Raw genomic sequence first — 23,227 nt, forward strand, 5'->3', positions numbered from 1 at the left:
ACATGAAAACCTCAATAATATCAATTGGTAAGAAATGATAAAATAATCTCCAACTCTAATATGCAAGTAAAAATTGATACAACCACTTTGTAAAACAATTCATCAGGATCTTCCATTACTAAAGATATACATACTAGCTGACCCAACAATTCTATTGCTAAGTACATTCCTATGTAAACTCTTACAGAAAGTTACAAGAACTCATTCACAAGACTGTTCAGTGAAGCACTATTTACAGAAGTGAAAAACGCCAAACAATCTACCAATTCACCAAAAAGAGACTGAATAAACTGTGGAATACTCATAGAATGGCTAAAATAAGTGAACTAGAACTATATTCATGGACTTTAACAGATATCAAAAAGAATATAAGTAAAAACATGATGCAGAATAAGTATGTTTAAAATGTACAAGCCAATACTATATATTATTTAGGAAAATGTGTGTATGTATATATAGAGAGACAAACAGAGGAAGAGTAAGCATCAAGTTCTGGGTAGTTGTTATTTCTTGGGGGGAAAGGAGAGCAATGAATTAGGGAGAATTATAGAATTTCAATTTCATCTGTAATGTTTTTGTTATACATGAGCACTCATTACATGGCTGCTTATCATTAGGATAACTTCTCTAGATATTTATATTTCAAATGAGGGCTCCTGGATACAGAAAAGACTTTAATGGAATGATAGTGGCAGGGGCTTACTGTTGAATAGTTGTTACTATTGTACTGCATTAGTCTTCCTACCATTCCTCTTGTGAAGGATTGCTCATCCTTAAACTAGGTCTATATAGCAACATGTTAGAAGACTTTTACCTACAGGACATACTGTGATTAAAAACTGCTATGAGCTTCCCTCCAAACCCAGGAAAATAGATGAGATATTTTTAAGCAGTCATGATATGTAGCAAAATGTTTAAAAAATAGGTAAGAGGTATGTTCAAGGTTTTTGAAAACAGACCAAGAAATTACAATTACCTACCTGTAGAGATCAGATTCCAAAAGTGTTAGCTGACGAGCAATTTCTATTGGATGAAGTGTCATAAGATCAAATGTTTCAAACTGCCCTGGTTTACTGATATGCCATTCAATTGGTGGAGGTGGACTTTCAAAGGTAATATTATGGCTTATTCCATTTGCCTGAGCTTGCTTCTTCCTCTTGATGATCTTAGCAATTGACTCTACCCATTTCTTCATAGCTTTCCCTAGAAAAAAAACACATAATTAGAATGTCTTTTACTTGACAGACATAACTGTAAATCTTCGTATAATTTTTAACGTTCACCCAACTTCAACAATTATCAACTCATGGCAAATCTTTGCTTCATCTAACCCCAAATCATGCCATTCCTTCACTCTGTTGTTTGTTTTTTGGTACTAAGAACTGAACCCATGGATATTTTCTCACTGCACTACATCTCCAGTCCTTTTTGTTTTTCATTTTCAGACAGGGTCTTGCTAAGTTGTTGAGGATCTCACTAAATTGTTAAGGCTAGTCTTGAACTTGTGATTCTCCTGTCTCAGTCTCATGAGTTGCTGGTATTACAGGCATATACCACTATACCCAGCTCTAGTTATTCTTTAAACAAATTCAAAAAAATCATATCATTTTGTCTATATTTAAGTCTTTTTAAAATAATCATTAGGTCATTATGACATATAAAAAAATGAAGTATTTTTTTCTTTTTTAAAATTTGTTTTTAGGTATACATAACAGAATATATTTTGACATACTAGATGGAATATAACTTCCCATTCTTGTGGTTGTACATGAGGTGGAGTTACACTGGTCATGTATTCATTCATATATGAACATAAGAAAGTTATGTCTGATTCATTCAACTTTGTTTCCTATTCCCATCTCCACTCCCTCTCCTTCATTCCCCTTTATCTAATCCAATGAACTTCTATTCTCCACCCCCTGTTATTGTGTGTTGGCATCTACATATAAGAGAGAACATTTGGCCTTTGATTTTCACTTAGCATTATAATCTCCAGTTCCATCCATTTACTGGCAAATGCCATACTTTCATTCTTCTTTATGGCTGAGTAATACTCCATTGTGTATATATACCACATTTTCTTTATCCATTCATCTGTTGAAGGGCACCTAGGTTGGTTCCATAGCTTAGCTATTTTGAATTGAGCTGCTATAAACATTTATGTGACTTCGTCAAAAAGTGAGATCTTAAAATCTTCAAATAGTTGGTTAATATTCAAATTTCTATCTCTTAAATATTTTTCTTATAATTAATTTGTTTTAAAAGGACCTAAATAACATTTATTTAATTATATTTAGTCCATATGTCCTAAGTTTTCTTAGGACTATAGGTTCTCCCTTTATGTCTCATTTTTGCTTGCAATTTATTTGTTGAAGAAATGGAATTGTTTGTCTGTGGTGATTCTCAAGTCTGTCCTGCCAACTGTACCCCTGTGGTATCATCTGCCATGTTTCTCTATCTCCCCTATTTTCTGAAAACCAGAGACATAGAGATCGATGTTTTTGTTTGTTTGTTTTAGTATTGGGGATTGAACCCAGGAGCACTTAACCACTGAACCTCATCCCCGGCTCTTCTCTTTTTATATTTTATTTTGAGACAGGGTCTTATTAAGTTACTTGGAGACTTGCCAAGTTACTGAGGCTGATTTTAGATCCTCCTGCCTCAAACTCCCAAGCTGCTGGTATTATAGGCTTGTGCCACTGTGCCCAGCGAGATCAATGTTTTGACATGAATACTTGCCAAGAATACTTTAATAGGATTCTTAACCAATATCTTATACTGTTAGATAAAACACAAATGTTCTTAATATAACATATGTTTGATGACACATATTATAGCCTGGAATTTTATCACATAGGCTATGTTTGAAACTTCAAGTTGGAAATTCCTATCTTTTAGACACAAAAATGTATTCCTCTGGGGGCTGGGGTTGTGGCTCAGAGGTAGAGTGCTCGCCTAGCATGCACGAGGTGCTGGATTTGATCTTAGCACCACATAAATGTAAAATAAAGATATATGTCCACCTAAAACTAAAAAAACAAATATTTTAAAAAATGTATTCCTCTGGAATATGTTTCTAAGAGAGGAAATATTATTTTAAAAAGCTGTTAATCATCCAAAATTAAAGAACCAGATTAAGGAGAATAAAAAAGCATAAAATTGCTGGGTGTGGTGATGCACACCTATAATCCCAGTGGCTGGGGAGGCTGAGGCAGGAGGATCACGAGTTCAAAGTCAAGCCTCAGCAACTTAGCAAGACCCTAAGCAACTCAGCAAGACCCTGTTTCTAAATAAAATATAAACAAAGGGCTGGGAATGAGGCTCAGTGGTCAAGTGCCCTGCCCCTGAGTTTAATCCCCAGTACCAAAACAACAACAACAAAAAGCAAAAAATTATATATATATTATTTATTTAATGGAAAAAATGGCAAACTTGAGGTGACATAAAATTAAATAGCTTTAATTTATTAAAAAGGACTTTTGACATTTTTAAAAGCAATATTCTCCTTAAAAACTTAAAAGGGGGGGGGGCTAGGATTGTGGCTCAGTGGTAGAGCGCTCGCCTAGCACGGGCGGGACCTAGGTTCGATCCTCAGCACCTCATAAAAATAAAGGCGTTGTGTTGTGTCCATTTACACCTAAAAAATAAACAAAAAAACTTAAAAGGGGGTTAAGAGTATAACTCAGTGGTATGGCACTTGCCTAGCACGTGCAAGGGCCTTGGTTTGATCCTCAGCATCGCAGACAAATAAAAATATGAGAAGACAAGGTTCTATGACTTTATATGGTTCTAAATATATGTGAGCTTACTGGAATCTATAAAGATCATTCCAAATGTTATTTCAGCTTTTTAAAAATGGAAAATAGTTTACATTCTTAGTCATACAATTTTGAAAATAAGCTCAAGTGCAACATAAGAGTCAATCAAAACTTTAAATAATATACCTCTTACACTTGAAATGAAGGATTCCAGTCTTTTAAGCAATTCCACATCTCTTTCAAAGTCATAAAAATGGTGTTCAACCCAATGGCGAAATACATTTAAAATCCTGGTAAAATAAAAGAATCACATTTTAGTGAAATCTTCAATTATACTTTTTTACTTCTATTCTTCTTCATTATACTTCTTTCATTTTTCTAATGCCATGGCGATAGTTTTATATGCAAAAACCAATATAATACTTAGAGTCTCCATTTTTAATGAATACCTTAAGTGCTTCAATAATACGAAGAAAATCAATCTCCAAACTCTACATTATTTTTAAATTATACTTTAGCCAGGAGTGGTGGCACACACCTGTAATCCCAGCTACTTGGGAGACTGGGGCAGGAGAATTGCAAGTTCAAAGCCAGACTGGGCAACTTAGTGAGACCCTGTCTCAAAATAAAAAATAAAGGGCTGAGGATGTAGCTCAGTGGCAAAGTGCCCCTGGGTTCAATCCCCAGTACTGCAAAAAAATAAAAATAAAAATAAAAATTATACTTTAAAATATGTATTTGTATAAAGATTATGGTTTCTGTGCTTAATCACCAATTAATGTTAAGGAAAAGTGTCTTTTATTTATTCATATATAGAAAATACATGCTCTATAATAGAAAAGCTATTTTAAGTTTTTAAATTGAAAAAGTATTTTAAGCTGTAAATTTTAATGTATTTTTCATATAAAATGGAAAATTAACTAAGATTTATTGTATTTGGTTCTAAATTCAAGTGCTAGCCTAGTGTCCTGGCACATGCCTATAATCCTAGTGACTTGGAAGACTGAACTTCAAGGCCAGACTCAGCAATTTAGCAAGGCCCTAAACAACTGAGTGAGACCCTGTCTCAAAATAATAAATAAACAGGGCTGGGTATGTAGCTCATTGGTAAAGTACCCCTCTGTTCAATTCCCAGTACCAATAAATAAATAAATAAATAAATAAATAAATAAATTCAAATGCTATCATCAAATTTCCCTGTAACCTACAAATATGCCTATAACCTTATTTCATTTTAAAAGACAAAAATATTTTTGTCAAGAGAGTGATTTTGTTTTGCATATCACAAAAATGATTACTCCTGATCTTGCAAGTATTTAATTATCTATACAAATATGAAATGCTCTCTACCATAGAGACATCCTAATAATATTACTTTTCTTCATTACTTCAACAAATGGCCATTTTCAGGTTAGATTTTTATTTCCCTACCACAGACAACTATATTTCTCTCAGACTATGCAAGTACATTTAATTACCAGTCTTCATCATGCTATTTATATTAAAACAACATTAAGTCATTATGGTCTGGTTAGTTCAGGAGCTTAGAAAATATATCAAAAGATCATAAATTGTTAGCTTCTAGTTTCCACTTATATCAGTTCAAACAGTTCTGCTTATATTTTCTTTCTAGTTTCTATAGCATTGATGTAATTTTAAAATTACGATCATATAAAAGAAAAAAGTCTAATCAGACTTCATCAAACTTAAAAACTTCATCTCATCAAAGTATCATTAAGAAAACTAACAGGCAAACCACAATCTGGGAGAAAATATTTACAAAACCTTTTTCTGACAAAGGACTATATCCAGTCCTACTCGATATACTTATACAACTTAGTAATAAAAAGACAACTCAACAAATGATAGACATGAGTCAAACCTATTCTTCAAAGATGAAGAATGACTAGCCAATAAGAGACAGTAAAATGTTCTCAACATCATTAGTCAATAGGGAAGAACAAATTAAAACCACAATGAGATACCACTATACACCCAACAGTATGGCTAAGGTATGAAGAATAAGATCACTAAACAATGGTGAAGATATGCAGCAATGGAATGCTCATATATTGCTGGTGAGAATGTTCAGAAGAAGTTTTGACAGTTTCTTTTAAAACAAAATACATATCTACATTATGTCCTAGCTATTCCACTCTGAGTTATTTACCCAAGTGGGAAAAAAAGAAATACACACACACCCCCACTCCCACATTCACAATAAGACTTCTAAGATAAAGTTCATAGCAAATTTACTCATAATCAAAAACTGGAAAATGCCCAGGTATCCTTCAATGGGAAAAATACATGAACTGTGGTGTATTCATATAAGGAAATAACTACCTTAGTAATAAAATAGAAAAAACCATTGGTTCAAGCAACATGGATGAACCTCAAAAGCATGTTGAGTCAGACATGAAAGTTATAGAATCCATACCTTTCTTTCCCATACTAGTCAGAGTCACACCCACAACAGGAATGAAGTAATTCAGACTTGGGGATGGCACCAAAAGATCTCAGAAATTATTGTCTCCTAAATTAACAAGTGAATTACAACTCCTAAACAGAGAACAAGGAATGTAGCCTTTGAATGCCTCTTTAAAAACCCTTGTTCCCCCTGATCAGCAGAATCACAGCCTCTGGGACTGGAGTCCCCTGTGTTTCCTTTTTGCTAGCAAAGCAATAAAACTTCTCTCTCCTTTTCCTCAAAACAAAAAACAAAAAAGTGTAAAAATCAATTTATACAAAATTCTAAGACAAGTAAAAGAGTCAATAGCAGGATAAATCAGAATACTGCCTTTGGGCAGTAGCAACAAAAACTGACTAGAAGGAGCACAAGGGAACTTTCTGGGTTGTGGTCTATCATTCTGTATCTTGAAAGGAGTTTGAATTACAAAGACATTAAAATTTAACCCAAGTACACTTAAAATGTGTGTATTTCATGTAATGAACATTTTAGAACAAATGAATAATAAATACTGAAATGTTATTGATATATAAGTTGAAGTATTTAAGAAATAGTGTACTTTGAAACACATTCAAAAGATTAGGTGATTAATGAACTGAGTGAAAAATGACAAATATATGTGATAAAAGTAAGTAAAATAAAATGTTAACAGTTGATCTGGTGGGTTTATCATTGTTCACTATGAAATTCTCTCAATTTTGCTCTTTTTTAAAATGTCAGAATAAATTGCTAAATAAAATATATTAGCTTACATTTTACTAAAATTCCTTCAATGCTCACAGAAAAAGTTTAACAAACTGGCTTGAATTTCAAAGCCATCTTCAACTCTACCCCAATATAGTTAATCTCCTCTATTACAACTTATAATACAATGTCTTCATTCCTCTAAGTTCAATTTCCTTACCTATTTCCTCTGCACACCATTCTCAATCCTGTCTTTTTACCTTTGTTCACACTATTTCTAGTTACCCTCAATACCTTCAATAACCTTTCTGCATATCTAAATTCTATACATCCCTTAGGGACAATCTCAGATTTTACCTCTTCCTAAGATGTCTTCCCTAACTACTGGAGTCTAATCTTAGCTATTCCTGAAGTTTTATAGGGGTATATTTTTGTGAGCCATTGAACTATTCAAAGTAGTATAATGTATAACTATTTCATGTATCTTTTTACCCCAATAAAATCATAATATTATGGCACCACATCATGACAGTCTATTATTTTTGTATTCACCATAAGTAGACAAGTATACAACTGGAACATGCTTAGATATAAACAGTTAAAGAATTCACATGACTGAGATCTAAGATCTTATTTCCTGTCTGCCCTATAATAGGGACCTCATAAATGTATGCCTCATTTGAGTAGATTAGTACAAATGCATCACAGTTACTTGAGAAAAATTATTCTTCTTTCTTCTAATGTAATGGGTAAAAAATCTCATTTTCTTATACAAAGAATGACATGTTAAAAGTTTTGGCTAAAAGACATATAGCTAGGAACACCATTATTCCTCTAAAATTGAATTTATTTATGGTAATTATCTTGGAAAATAATAAATCCAGTTCAAAGCTATAATTTATTAGTTAACAATAATCAAGGAAACAATATTTAGAAAAAATATTTAGATCATATATAGTTAATATGATAACTCAGTATCCAATGATAAAGGGTAGATAATACTTTAGTTTTCATTTGGACTATAAGAAGGTTAAAGGAGCTTCCAATTTTTAATGCTTAGTGAAACAAAAACACAGTGGCTCAAGAGGTCAGATATGGTCCCATCCTGTCACTCCCTTTACATGACCCAAGTTCAAATTATTTAATCGTACTAAGTTTTCCATTTCTTCATATATAAAGTTAGAATAATCATTGTGTTGCACCATAAAAAAAATTGTGTTTTGAGGATGAGATTAAAAAAAGATAAAGCACTTAGGGTAATATCTAGCACAGAAAGTACCTAACAACTGGCAACTCTATAATTAAATCTATTATAGAAATTACTGCAATGATTCCTTAGGTAACTTTACATAGGATAAAGAGTAGGAAAAGCAGTAGAACTTCCATAAATATTAAAAATTATAAAAAAAACAAACAAGGACCAAGTAACTACCATTACAAAGGGAAATAAAGTGGAAAGCTGACAGTAAGCAAGCTTATATATGTAAGTTTTACTTATAATAACACACATTTATTTTGATCTGTAAATATATCACATGTCAGAGAGAGCTGATGTAAATAACATGGTATACTTATATAAATTTCTTCAGGATATTTATTTAAAATAGCTTCACAGAGAAAGGAATTTGGAAATTTAACTGTTATAAAATTAACAATAATATTTATATTTAAATTAAGAGCTAAGAATTTTTGTGTTAACTATACACTGAAAATGGCACATAAGAAATGTAATATTCAGGTCAAACCTAAGTTGTACTGGTTGGACGTATTCCTTTCGGAATCTTTTAAGGTCTGCACTGATTGGCTGCTCGCCTTTCTCTATTGCCAATTTGTCTGCTTCAGTAGGTTCTGGCTCTGGAATTTCAAATCTAAGAAGAAAACCAAAAGGACAGGAATTTGTTCATACATAAATGAAAGATATTTTAAATACAACAAAAAAAATTTGACCAAAGAATCCCCTTTCCTATCACTTTGTAGAAAGTGCAATTACTGTTAAGCCTTCCCTGCAGTACTCCATACTACACAAATACAAAAATTGCCTTCAGCTATATGATCCTAAGATTTTATATCAAATCTTTATAAAAAGTTTTTTATGATTAGCATTAATCAATGCTATTAATCAACCAACAAAGGGTTCATGGAAAAGATCCAAGAAAAGAATCCACAGGAATATAACTTCTTTAAAGATCATAAAGAGCTGGGAGATTTAGTGTATGCCTGTAATCTCAGCTACTAAGGAGTCGAGGCAGGAGGACCGCAAGTTCAAAGTCAAACTCAACAATTCAGTGAGACTGTCTCAAATAAAAGAAAAGAGACTGAGCATGTAGCTCAGTGGTAGAACTCTAGCTAGCTTCTTCGAGTCCCTGTATTCAATCCCCAGTACCATAATGTGAAAGAAAGGACTTATCATCTATCCTTAATATTTATATCATAAAAATGAAAGCAGACTAATCAATTTCCTTAAATACGAGAGTATGAAATTCAAAAAGGAAGCCCAAGATGAACTTTTAAATTAAGAACATAACCTAAGTGGGTAAGGTAAAAAATCAAAATTAAAAAACCAAAAACCTTCCCTAACCAGAGGAAATATAGCTATAATGTAAGTTAGGAAATATAGCTATAATGTAAGTCTAGCAAATATACTTTCCTTATTTTGGACACAGAAATAGAACAATAGATTTTCATAACGTATTATACTAAGTCTAGAAAACTTAATTTCATAGAACAAAATGGAAATAGGGGTCAAGATAAAATTTTAGTTAACTTTATAAATGTAAAACAAAAATCATTTTGTAGTTCAGATTATATATGTACATATTCATATACATGTGTGTATATACATATGTATGTATGTGTATATGTATTTTAGTACATTTTTTTTTGAAATTGGATCTCATTATATGTTGCACAGGCTGTCTGAAATGATCCTTCTGCCTCAGTCTCCCAAGTACCAGAATTATAGACCCATTCCATGACATCCAGCCAGGTTCTTTTTTTTTAAACTACAAAGCATTTAAAGTATCACTAAGTAAAAAACATTCAGTTAAAAAATTTTTTTTCAATTCAAAACATGTTTAAATATTAATAAAGGAATTGTTTTTTAGGCTTAATAATAATACATGATTTATTTAAAATAAAAATTCTTAACTTTCAGAGATACACATAGAAATATTTACAGACGAAATATGTTTTCTGAGATCTACTTCAAAATAATCCTGGGGGTAGAATATTTAAATCTGTAGGGAAGCAGATAAAACATGAGTTGATAATTATTGAAGTTAGATAATGGATAAATGGGTTCATTATATTTTCTGTCTACTTTTGCACACGTTTGAAATTTTCCATAACAAATTTGTTTTAAAATCAAAAAGTGGAAAATTCCCTTAAATAACAGAACAAATTTTACTATAATGTTGTTTTTTTCTCTCTAAATTGGGTCTTTAAGGGGCTGGGATTATGGCTCAGCAGTAGAGCGCTCGCCTAGCACATGTGAGGTGCTGGGTTCCATCCTCAACACCACGTAAAAATAAATACATAAAATAAAGGTATTGTGTCCAACTACAACTAAAAAATATTTTTAAAAATTGTATTAAATTGGGTATTTAAGATTACCTCTTGGAATATTGCTAATAGCTGAAAAGAACTGTTACAAACAGCAAACACTACTTAAAAAGTATGGTAATACATCTAATGTAATGACAAATAAATTATGTTCAACACCTACCTGAGTAGGTACCAGCTACTAGGCACTTTGCAAGGTACAGAACAGTTAATTTTTTTTATAAAATATTAATACAAGTAAAATATACATTTTTCTCACCGTTCAATCAGTAAGCTTAGCAATTCCTGTGGTTTACAAAATGAACGATATGTAGTAAGAAAAGTACGAACAAAATTGGGATCTGAAAAAGTAGAGCATAAACATATTTCATGTTCAATTTTTCAGTTTAATTAATTCAGAGTACCATATTTCCCTTCCTTTTTAGTTTGGTTCTTCCTGCCAACTGTGGTATTTTCTTGATAAATAAGGATTGTTTTCAAATTTTTAAAATTTGCATTAATATGCAAATTTTATGAGCACTTATTTAATAACTAATCAAGTTAACAATATTATATTTTAGAAACATTTAATTAGCTATTTATCCCTTTTGATTCTGCAGTATTTTAATATTCTGGAGGCAATTCATTTTTTTTTTCCCTGAGATCTTCAAAATAATTCTGGGAGAAGGGTATTTAAATCTGTAATGAAACAGATGAAACATGAGTTGACAATTATTAAAGTTGGATGATGGATAAATGGGTTTATACATTATCTCTGAACACCATTAAAAAGCTTTTGGGAATTAGGCCCTAGGTAAGTACTCACAGTGAGTTTCACATACCTGCATACATATGATATGTTAACCTTTCAATTAATTTCACCACAGTTCCTCCTTTAATAATGGGGATTCCACTTCTACTTTGCAAGTTGTCTTCAAAAACAATGTTTTCCTCAGAGTCTTTTACCACAAAACGATACACATCTGGACTTGGTAATCTCAGTGGCTGATCATTTTCTTCTTTCAATAATACAGAATCTAGCATTCGATCTAGAGTACTACGATAATGAAGAGAAATAAGGGCTGCCATCCAATTATTTTTCTCTTCTGCAGACTTAGCAGCAAATATTATGCTGTTTTCATCTTTGGATACTAATTCAAAAGCATGTCTGCACTCACAAGTATCTTCCTTATCACAGATTTGTACTTTCCTCATGACAAACTTTTCTTTTAATCTATATTCTGCACTACTGTAACCTGGAAGCCGGGTCTGGCCATGATTAGGTTTACAGCTGATCATTAAGCCATCAAAGAGAAAAATATGTCGTTCATGTTTAGCACCAATTCTTGTCAACGGTCCTTCCATTATAAATTCATTGCAGCACTGTCCAATATCTTTGCCTTCCCATCCATCTATGTTTTTCTGAATTTCATTCATTTTTTTGATGGCCAGGTGCTTGCTTCTTAATTGACGATTATAAAAAGGGCAAACAGGATCCCTAATAAAAAAATGAATATAACATTATTCAATGATTACACAGTCCTAATTCCTAATTTCTTCAAGTGATAACTATCTCAAATCAAGTGACAAAAATATTAAGTTGGGCTGAGGGTGTAATCCAGTGGTAAAGCACATGGTTATCAGAATACATGAAATTATGGGTTAAATCCCCAGACTTTCAAAAGAAAAAAATTAAACATCCAAATACTAAATTTTATATACAACATTTACTTTTTTCTAACTTTGTCCCTAAAATATATGTGTCCCGTTTCATTACTGTGAAAGCGAAGTACTACAGACTATATTTCAAAATTCCTAATGCCATAAGTACTAAAATTACAAAAGAATCCTAAATTCTTATACTGATTATACAAAAATTTTTAGATTCATTAAGTGTATCTTAACATCATGACAATGCTAACCTAAAACTAAAACAACCAAAAAAAGCGAAAGAAAAAGCACAACTTTTAAAAATGCAACCATCATTATAAATTATACTTTTTGAGAAAACCAAGTATCAGATACAATGAAGCATACAGAAAATATTCATTTTTTAAAAATATTTATTTTTCAATTGTAGTTGGACACAATACCTTTATTTTATTTTTATGTGGTGCTGAGGATCGAACCCAGGGCCTCGCAGTGCTAGGTGAGCACTCTACCGCTGAACCACAACCCCAGCCCCAATATTCATATTTTTAACAGTTTGGAATTACCCAGGTCGGCGTCTAGGTGAATACTGCTTGTAAATTCGGTCCATACTACCTTGAAGATTCATGAGAGCAGTAATAGCTTGGTTCAAACATTCTCTGTCTTCTTGCTCTTCACTACATGCTTTCAGTTGCTAAGAAAAAAATAAATGATAAATTAAAACTGCATTGTTTGATTCTTCTCTCAATTTTCTTATAATTAGAGAAAGAATCATCAAATATTTAAAACTTTAAATACATTTTAAATATACTTAATAAAACTAGCTAAATTTTATTTTATGACCTCTTAAACCAACCTTTTTTTACAAATACAATATAGATACAAATTATTATTAGCAAACAGTAAAAAAAAGACTTTTTTTTTTCACAAATAGTAAAAAATGAAAATCACTGGAACATCTTCCAGATTTACAATAATAGCCTAAAATACCTAAAACATGAAGACTACATGCTACTTTAATTTATTAGTAACTATGAATATAGAAAATAAACTCCCACAGATGATTTTATATTCTCTAATGATTAAATACTCAAGTTTTCAAGTTTCAACCATTTCAAAAAGCTTACATATCTTTGTTTTACAACATAATAAAGTAGAAAACCACTTCAATCCATCAGAAACTTTTCTGCAAAGAGAATTCATAAAGAAATCTACTAGTATGTTTATAACACAGAATTCAACCATTCTAGTCACAAATCAAGAAACTATAAAAATTAATATTCTATCTTATAACCATTGGAAATAAAATTTAAAAACTGGCTTGTTAATCCCCAAAGCTCTGGTTTTATTTAATTTTCCAAAATTCATTCGCATCTCACTCTCAGAAAGGAAGTTTACTTTGTAAAAAATAATTCACATTGGATTATGCTCCAATATTTCAATCCTTTTGATGAAAAATTCAAAGTAGAAATAATATATAGCTATCATACAGAAATTATCTAAATGTATATTTATGCAAGAATATGGAAAATTATTATGACTTCTTTTAGAAAAATTTTAAAAACTTAAATCTATTTTATTTATTTTTTTTAGAGTGTGCATATGGTCAACTTTATTTTTTTATTTTTATTTTTTTTATTAATTGTTCAAAACATTACATAGCTCTTGACATATCATATTTCATACATTTGATTCAAGTGGGTTATGAACTCCCATTTTTCCCCCATATACAGATTGCAGAATCACATCGGTTACACATCCACATTTTTACATACTGCCATACTAGTGTCTGTTGTATTCTGCTGTCTTTCCTATCCTCTACTATCCCCCCTTCCCTCCCCTCCCCCTCCCCTCCCCTCTTCTCTCTCTACCCCATCTACTGTACTTCATTTCTCTCCCTTGTTTCCCCCCCCTTCCCTTCACCTCCTCTTATATGTAATTTTGTGTAACGATGAAGGTCTCCTTCCATTTCCATGCAATTTCCCTTCTCTCTCCCTTTCCCTCCCACCTCTCGTCCCTGTTTAATGTTAATCTTCTTCTCATGCTCTTCCTCCCTGCTCTGTTCTTAGTTGCTCTCCTTATATCAAAGATGACATTTGGCATTTGTTTTTTAGGGATTGGCTAGCTTCACTTAGCATAATCTGCTCTAGTGCCATCCATTTCCCTGCAAATGCCATGATTTTGTCATTTTTTAGTGCTGAGTAGTACTCCATTGTGTTTAAATGCCACATTTTTTTTTTATCCATTCATTTATTGAAGGGCATCTAGGTTGGTTCCACAGTCTAGCTATTGTGAATTGTGCTGCCATGAACATCGATGTAGCAATATTTTATGATCTTTAACTTCCTAGAAACTTTGTGCAAACTTTGCCTTTTCCTCATTTTCCAACCACAATCGCAAAAGCATTCAACAAGATTTTCCTTTTTCAGTAAGGAAATGGTTGAATATTGTTTGAGAACTTGGTCCAATACCTTTCATTTAAAGTCCTAAAAATTATTCCACATATGAAACACAGAGACAGTTGGCTTTTTTATGCAGAAGTCTTGCTATCAAGAGATTAGCAATAAAAATAATTTAAGTGACTATCATTAGAAGAAATGCCTTAATCCCTAGACTAAGAAACAAAACAATGAAGCATTAGCACAAAAGGGTCAAATTACCATGTAAAGTTTATGATCTTTAAAGGTGAAAATTACTAGCAAAACCACTTATTTTGTTGCTTTAAAAATGTCATGATTCTTCACAGCTACACTCTAAAATACTTTAATAAAGATGGATGTTGATGATATAAAATGCTTAAGGCATTTTTATTCTGTTTTGTTGGTAGAAATTCCCAAATTGCCACTAATGTTAAGATTTTGGGGCTACAAGAATACTAAGTATCTACTATCTATTTAGCTTAAGCCTGCCCAAACTCTTACACATCTTTTTAAAATAGTTGTGTAATAATTACAAGTTGTCAAGCAGGAAAAAAAATTTCAGGATATTTACAAAATGAGGTTTCCTACTGATAATAGTATGTAAAACATGACTCTGGCATAACCTTCATGCAATAATTTGCAAAATATTTCTTGAAATTTCAGCAGTAATAGTTCATAAATATCAGCTTAAGAATATCCAAGCTAGTTCTCTACAGATATTTAAAAGGCTGTATTCTAAATTTCTTACATTGACACAGAAATCAAATCAGTCATTCTCTTTTATGGCTCCATACACTTTCTACATGTTGGCTCTGCCTTCCTAAACACCCAATGAACTTAGCCTCTAGGATATCTAGAAATGCCTCTTTTTGAGGAAGATGGCTTCAAATGATGCCTTTTCTCTCTTTATTTTCTTCTTTTGAAGTAATAGCACATTTATAGAAAAGTCGCAAAAATTTACACAATTCAACTCCTATATACTATCAATCACTATTTTTTTTTAACATTTTGCCACAAGTTTCATCATTCTGTGTTCATCATTTCCCCCCTTGAACTATTTATTTAAGTGTAGTTTGTGATACTATCCATTTCCTTGAAAAATAAGGGGAACAACTGCTGAATGACTGTGAGATTATTTTTGGAATGTAAGAAAAACTCAAATGTACAACAAATAGTATTGTTCCCTTTAACTCTTTTAATATTTCAGTGGTACATTTTAGAATAAGGATTTTCTTTCTTTCTTTTTATTTATTTATTCATTTTACAGAATTATAGTATAGTGATCACTTTCAGGAAATTAAACACTGATAAAACTCTATTACCTAATCTATAGTACATACTCCAGTTCTGTCACTTGTCCCAGTAACATCCTTTAGGATTTTTCCCCCCAATATAGGATCCAGAGTTGCACTAAGTTCTCACATTTCTATTGTCAATCTGAATAGTTCCTCAGCATTTGTCTTTCATGACTTCTTCAAATGAGTAAGGACATACACACTTACTAGGATAAATCCTTAAACATCCAACTACCATACGATTTTTTTCTAACTGCCCTAGGAAGAATTAGTTATTCCTACCATGGTGGTCTCACAGTATCATTTCTATTAGGCACTTATAGTATAATTCCTTATTCTTCTTCATTTCCTTCACTAAACTGTAGACACCTTAAAGACTGTGGCTATTCTATTCATTCATTAGTATACTACCTGTGTGTGGTAAGTACCCCAAAGAATAACTAGCAGAAGTACTTAGAGTGACTTATTTTATAAACACTTAAAATTTTAGGTGTTAAGACAAATAATGATGAATATTTTTTGAGTTCTCTGTCCATTTTCTTTTGAGTTAGCTTATTTAATATTTATTATATCTCTGCAAGATAAGTGTTATTATCATAAACGTGGTACAAATGAAGGAAGTGAAGCAGAGAAGTTAGGTAATATGCCTAAAAGGAGCAGTAGAACCTATACTCAAACCTAGGAGCCCTAACCCCAATGTACAAACTTTTGGCTACATTACTCTCTCTCTACATTGACACCAAACACAATTGTGTAAAACACTGGCCTATTTCTACATCTGATGACAAACTGAAAAGGATCCCTTCTATGTTAAAAGCAAACTGGATAAGTATAATTTAATGAAATTGAGTGTGCTTTGGATGAAAGGTCAATGAGAATAAACACCCTTGTAATATATGGTTAAATTAAGTAATAAAATAGAAGTGATTAATTTGAAGTGACTAATTTGTAGTATCTCATAAACCTCCCTGAAGAGATAATCATTCTTCTCAGTTGTGTGCATCTTATCCAAGATTTTACACCTCATTTACGCTTTTTCTCAACTCTAGGGGACTTCACTGAAATATTTACCAAGCTTCTCCTGAATTCCTGTAAAATGCTACAACTACCACGGATATCTGTATGTCTGAAGCATGGGAAATTATAACAAATTTCGAACTTGTCTCTATTGGAATAGGAGCTCTGCCTAGATGTGAAATAATATGTGTGTGATTATTTTTTGGTAGTAATAAATTTCTTTTTAGATTTTCACAAAAGTAGAGTTAGTAATTTGTTGGGAAATTCAATTCATTAAAACTATGATGTTTTTTTAAAAAAAATTGCTTTAAAAAAACAGCCCCATATTATTTTTCTTCAACATGTCCTTAAATGATGTGTCAGTACTAAAAGAATAAATATGCAGTAAAATATTTCTCAAAGTCTTTTTCAAGGTTCAGGACATTTCTTTCAATAGATATATCTCAAGCTTTTGATGTTATGAATATACTCACAGATACACACAAAAAGAATGACAAAGCAAATATTGCATAAGTTAACAACTGGTGAATCAAGGTGAAGGGAGTTTAGTGTTTCATTTTTGTAACTTTTCTGGTTTTCAAGGTAAAAGGTAAAAAAATATTACCTAAAGAAACTTCAAATTATTTCATATTGAAATAATGACTTATCTTTCCCAATGACCTCATTAAAATTATTAATAATACATCTTCCTGTGAAGCTTTAAAATAGAGACCTCGTTAAATAGGGAATAATCCATAAAGAACTCATAAAGAGAGTGTTGGCTTCATATGAATAATACATGCATGACCCCAGATATTTACTTGAATTTCTAAAATATTTCTAGATAATGTACATGTCTTTTCAGAAGTCCTATCATTAGTCTTATACTTGTCTTCTATGTTTGTCAACATTTTAAAATCCTGATTTGTATATAGTTAAAATATTTTCCCTATCTGGATGATTACAAGGTTGCTCTTATAGCTACTATGTCTGCATGTAAGATCAAGACATTGACTATGATGGCCTGATTCATCCTGAAGCCACAACTACCTTGTCACCATTCACTTATTAGATCTCTTGGTTCTTGATGATGTGACTAAGAATAGTGGTTGTTTAGTAAGTTAAAATAAAGCAAAGAATCATTTTTAAAAAGATATATAGTATGTATATTACATATACACATAAAAGAATATATTATATATGCTTTTGAATGTGTTACTTGGTCCTAACTGTGAGAGAAAGAATACTATACTGCATGGTAAAAAAAAAAAAAAAAACAAAAAAACCAACCTCAGAAGTGATTTTCTTAAGAAGTTAAAATAGGATGAAAATTTAGAGCAATGTTATGCATAAAAATTATTATGTAAATAAATCAAGAATTAAAAGACTAGTACTAAGTGTCTCTAAAAGTTAATTTCAAAAAAGTAAACTTTTCTATCAGATGGTAACTCAAGATTCGGGTGTGAAATGACACATAAATTTTCTACCACATGGAAATGATCTGAACATAAGAAAGATATATAGAATATATAAATTCCTAGAAAATTTATTACACACACACACACACACATCCTTAGCCCTAAGATATTTTATTTTTGTGAATAAGAAGTATTTAAAATAATGTTATCAGGTCAAAAACTAGTTTTCAGATCTCATAAATGTACTTCCTAAAAGGCTCAGGAAGTTTTTGCATTACCTTTAATAATTCAAAATAATGCCAACAATGATACACTGGTACCAGCATAAGGCGAGGAAGGACATAACGAACTGCTTCTTTAAAACCATCAGCAATGGACTGCAAAGCAAAAAAAGATGTAATAATGTACCTCTGACATCAAAGATACATAAAAGCAATTCCTAACAAATAGCTTTAAAAAGTATACAAACTTGTCAAAACTATAATGAAAAGCATAAGCTGTATTGAAATTGTAGTGCCATAAATTAAGTTTTATCTCATTTCCCCCTTTATTAGAGAAATATATATATTTCTTCGTCTCGGTAAAGCTTAAATAACTCTCACAAAAGTGGTCTGCAGCTTTTCTTCAAACATTTGGGTTTCCATATACCCTAAAGGCATTCTGAAAAGCTATATACTCTCTTGCACATTTTTATGTTGTCATTAGAAATGTTCACAGTTTAAATACCTATAAAGCATGTATTTGAAGAGATGATGTATAATATAAATGTGACTTAAATGTATTTCACCAGTGACTGAATACATTTCAGACTAAGGCTATTTAACTTATGAAAAATGTTTGTTATACAACTTAATTGACAAAGCCAATCTTCACTGGCAAAACAAATAGCCAGATCAAACACTAGTTAGAAATCCTGAGTTGATTATTATATTCAAAAAACATATTAATATGGTCTCAAGGAGTAGAAGCACCAGGAAGAACTTAAAAACTGCTTCTAACATACAACCTCCAGGTATGAGAACTTTACAAGCTGAATTTATACTGAATGAATAATGAAGAACTTTTTAAAAAGTTAATATTCATCTTTGTAATAAATATCTTGCTTCTTAGTTCTTAGGTAGCCAGATAAATGTGACAAGGCAGAAGGAGATATGACATTCACTACCAAGAGTTTTTACCATAAGCAACCCATATCCTTCTTTTGGATAACCTTACTTTGTATTCAATAAACTCTCAGTAGCAATGTTTTATTTTATTTTGTTTTGTTTTTTCTTTTCATTGGTTCCCTGGAGATTTCTTACATCTTGGATCAATGCATAATAGGAAATTCAACGTGGCAAGGGGTAATGTATAAGAGGAATTGGAAAAGAGAACGTAAAATACATTAAAAAAAAAAGGGTCTCAGGCAAACTAGGAACCAATTCCCCTAAAGTTATCTGTGCATTTTTATCCCTTGAAAAACTTTCATGTGTACCTAGAGATAGGTATATACAGGTGTTGAAAACTGCTAATCTGTAGAATAGATGATTTGCTAAAAGTTATAGGGGTTTAAAATCAACTCATGCTGATTTTTTAAAGTTGACTTACTGATGTTTCTCCCCAAGAAAAATAATGACAAGACCAATATTTAATGTGAGAAAGAATATGATAGGCTTCTTTGTAAACATTTTCCTCATAAACACTCTAATTCAGATATTTATACTATGGACAAAAGTATAAAATAGAAATATGCACTGTATTTTGCAAATTAAATTAATTGTCAAAGGTAGTTTTTAGCATTATATCCTGATTAGAACACCATGGTAGTGTTATTCAAAAAACATATTAATATGGTCTCAAGGAGGAGAAGCACCAGGAAGAATTTAAAAACTGCTTCTAACATACTACATCCAAGTATAATAAAGTTAACAGATAGTAAAATAACAAAAACAGATGGTAAAATAACAAAACATTAACTGCCCATAGCTTTTCCAATGTATATATTTAAGGGAGATGGGTAAAAAATAATATGAAGATAACTGACAGTAGAGTGAAAAAATGGAAGGGTGGAGTAGCTAGAATGAAGAAAGGTTGGATGGCTTGCTTGCTCGTTTTAAGAATACAGAGTTGATCATTTCATATGCTGGAAGTAAGAGCTAGTCTAGATGTAGAAGTTGCTACAGGTAATTAGTAAAGTATCACTAATATCAATGAAACATTTAAGTATTGACAGAATAAAAATTTTGCCTCTCTTCATCTATTTTCATTTTATCCAAATGCATTATTAAACCAAGAAATTCATATCTTATTTCTCACTTCAGTATTTATCTTCTTTAAATTGTAGACCTGATAGAGAAACCAATTTGAGAATATATAAGGCTATTCTCATTTCTTTAAAAGATTTCTCCAAATCTTCCTATAGGAAATATGATACTGAAATAGCTCCCCAGATTCACCTCTATAGTCTCATCTAGAATGTGCCAGATTCTTCTGGTTGTTCAATATTTGCAATGTAGTACTATAAAAGATTTACCACATTAAGAGCAGACTGAAAGAAGACAGAAAACAGAAAATAATTTAAAACGAGCTTAGAATTAATAGATTTTGAAGAACTAATGAAATTTATTCTAGCATTACAAACATTTGAAGGATAAGATGGTGATGTATTTCTTTATTTGTTTTATAAAAGAAAAGAGCATTTAAGTTAAGTTTACCTGAAAGTGTAGAGCAACTGCAGGTCTAGCCATCAACTTACTAAAATGTTCATTAAACTCTGGTGAAAGAATGTCCTGTGATAATGTTTCATAAGGATCAAATGCTTGCTCCTGTTTTTTAAAAAACCAAAAAATGAAAATGTATTAGGTTTAAAAGAATATCTTTTCTACTAATATGCTAGAGATCATCTAGTGACAAAATTCTATTCAAGTCCTCAATAAAGTATCATCCCTTCTTGCTTTCTACTTTTCAAAAACAAACAATAACTATGTCTGCAACTGATAAATTTTTTTAAAATGTAAGCACTGACCTTGAACACTAGATGCCAAGAGGCAATGGATCTTCAAATAAATAATGGACTCTGTGATCACAGGTGTCAAAGTATTAAAATGTACATTTTATTCCCAGTACATGAGAAGTAAATTGATAAGTAAAAGAAGGCTGGAAACTCAAGCTTATCCAAGTTTAAATAAGTTTACATTTACGATACTTTAAAGGAAATAACATTGATACTCGACAGTTTCCAAAATTAAAGAAAGGAGAGCAAAGATAACAGATAGTAAAACAACAAAACATTAACTGCCCATAGCTTTTCCAATGTATATATTTAAGTAAATTTATACTCGCCAATAATAACCAATAACTACAATGTTTAGTTAGAACTAAGGCTAGTGCTAATGTAAAATGGTATGGCCCCCATAAAAACAATTTGGCACCAGGTGTGGTGGCAACACCTATATTCTATTAGAGGCTTGGGAGGCTGAGGCGAGAGGATTGCCAGTTCAAAGCCAGCCTCAGCAACTTAATAAGGCCCTAAGCAACTAGTGAGACCCTTCTTTAAGTAAATAAAAGGGGCTGGGGACTTGGTTCAGTGGTTAAGCACCCCTGGGTTCAATCCCTGGCCAAGGTGGGAGTGGGGTAGAAAATTTGGCAGGTCCTCAAAAAGCAAACATAGAATTACCATACAACAACAATTTCACTCCTAGGTATACACCTACAATAAGTGAAAAAAAATGCAATGTTATTCATAATAGCTAAAAGGTGGAAATAATACAAATGTCTATCAACAAATGAACAGGATGAATAAAACAAGGTAAAGGTTGAGTATCACTTATCAAAAATGCTTGGAACCTAGAAATATTTCAGATTTTGGAGTTTTCCAGATTTTGGAATACTACATAGATTTTATGGGTTGAGCATCCCTAATCTGAAAATCTGAAACTTCCTGAAATTCCAAACATATCTGAATGATGGCTCGAAATGCTTTGGAATCCAAAACTTTTGAAAGCTGGCTAGCAATCAAAAAAAATATTGGGGGGTGGGCATGGTGCAGCATGCCTATAATCCCAGCAACTCAGGAGACGAGGCAGGAGGAGTGCAAGTTCAAGATCAGTCTCAGCAAATTAGCAAGGCCCTAAGGACTTAGTAAGACCCTGACTTAAAATAAAATGTAAAGAAAGAGCTGGGAATGTGGCTCAGTGGTTAAGTGACCCTGGGTTCAATCCCTGGTACCAAAAAACTTTTTTTAAAGTTTTGGATTTCAGATTAGTGATGTATGTAAAATGGACTATTATTAAGTCACAGAAAGGGGCTGGAATGTGGCTCAAGTGGTAGCGCGCTCGCCTGGCATGCGTGCGGCCTGGGTTCAATCTTCAGCACCACATACAAACAAAGATGTTGTGTCCGCCCAAAACTAAAAAATAAATAAATAAATATTTAAAAAATTCTCTCTCTCTCTCTTTAAAAAAAAAAAGTCACAGAAAGGAATAACATTCTGACTCATGCACTGACAAGAACCTTAAAACACGCTAAATGAAATAAGCAAACACAAAAGAATAAATATATGATTCCACTTACATGAAATACTTAAAATAGGAAAATTCACAGAGATAGAAAGTAGATTAGAGGTTACCAAGAGCTGGGAGAGGGAAAACAGGAAGTTATTTCTCATTGTGTAGTTTTCTGTTTAGGTGATGAAAAAGTTTTGGAATGAGGTAGGGGTGATGGCTGTACAATACTATGAATTTTAATTAATACAAATGAACTGCACCCCTAAAAATGGTTAATATGGGGCTAGAGATGTAGCTCAGCTATATTGCACTTGCCTAGCATACTTTACATAAAGTCCTAGCATACTTAAAGTCCTGGGTTCAATCCCCAGTGCCAACAACAAAAAAGGATAGAAAAGAAATTTAAAATGGCATTTACATTTATAAACAAAATAAAAATAATATAGTATTTTAGAACTATATAAAAAATATAGTATTTTAGAACCTCATGATATCTTTAAGAGTACAACAAATTA

General features: G+C 31.8%; 1 protein-coding gene across 4 annotated transcripts in view; it reads right to left on the reverse strand.

The window, feature by feature from the left end:
* The window catches only part of Sos2 (SOS Ras/Rho guanine nucleotide exchange factor 2), a 96,327-nt gene that overhangs the window by 31,467 nt on the left and 41,633 nt on the right, over positions 1 to 23,227 (reverse strand). For 3 of the 4 annotated variants that reach the window (XM_046461229.2, XM_046461228.2, XM_058584518.1), the window contains exons 7-14: positions 20,922 to 21,032; positions 18,507 to 18,605; positions 12,666 to 12,793; positions 11,292 to 11,947; positions 10,730 to 10,811; positions 8,655 to 8,777; positions 3,945 to 4,048; positions 981 to 1,203 (exon numbers count right to left, since the gene is read on the reverse strand). In XM_046461229.2, the coding sequence (XP_046317185.1) occupies positions 981 to 1,203; positions 3,945 to 4,048; positions 8,655 to 8,777; positions 10,730 to 10,811; positions 11,292 to 11,947; positions 12,666 to 12,793; positions 18,507 to 18,605; positions 20,922 to 21,032 (1,526 nt within the window). The remainder of the gene's footprint in view (positions 1 to 980; positions 1,204 to 3,944; positions 4,049 to 8,654; positions 8,778 to 10,729; positions 10,812 to 11,291; positions 11,948 to 12,665; positions 12,794 to 18,506; positions 18,606 to 20,921; positions 21,033 to 23,227) is intronic. The other variant, XM_046461230.2, reaches the window with a different exon arrangement.

Source organism: Marmota monax, unplaced genomic scaffold (assembly GCF_021218885.2).
Source record: "Marmota monax isolate L192 unplaced genomic scaffold, Marmota_monax_Labrador192_F-V1.1 WCK01_AAM20220418_F8-fsc00001, whole genome shotgun sequence".
NCBI lineage: Eukaryota > Metazoa > Chordata > Mammalia > Rodentia > Sciuridae > Marmota > Marmota monax.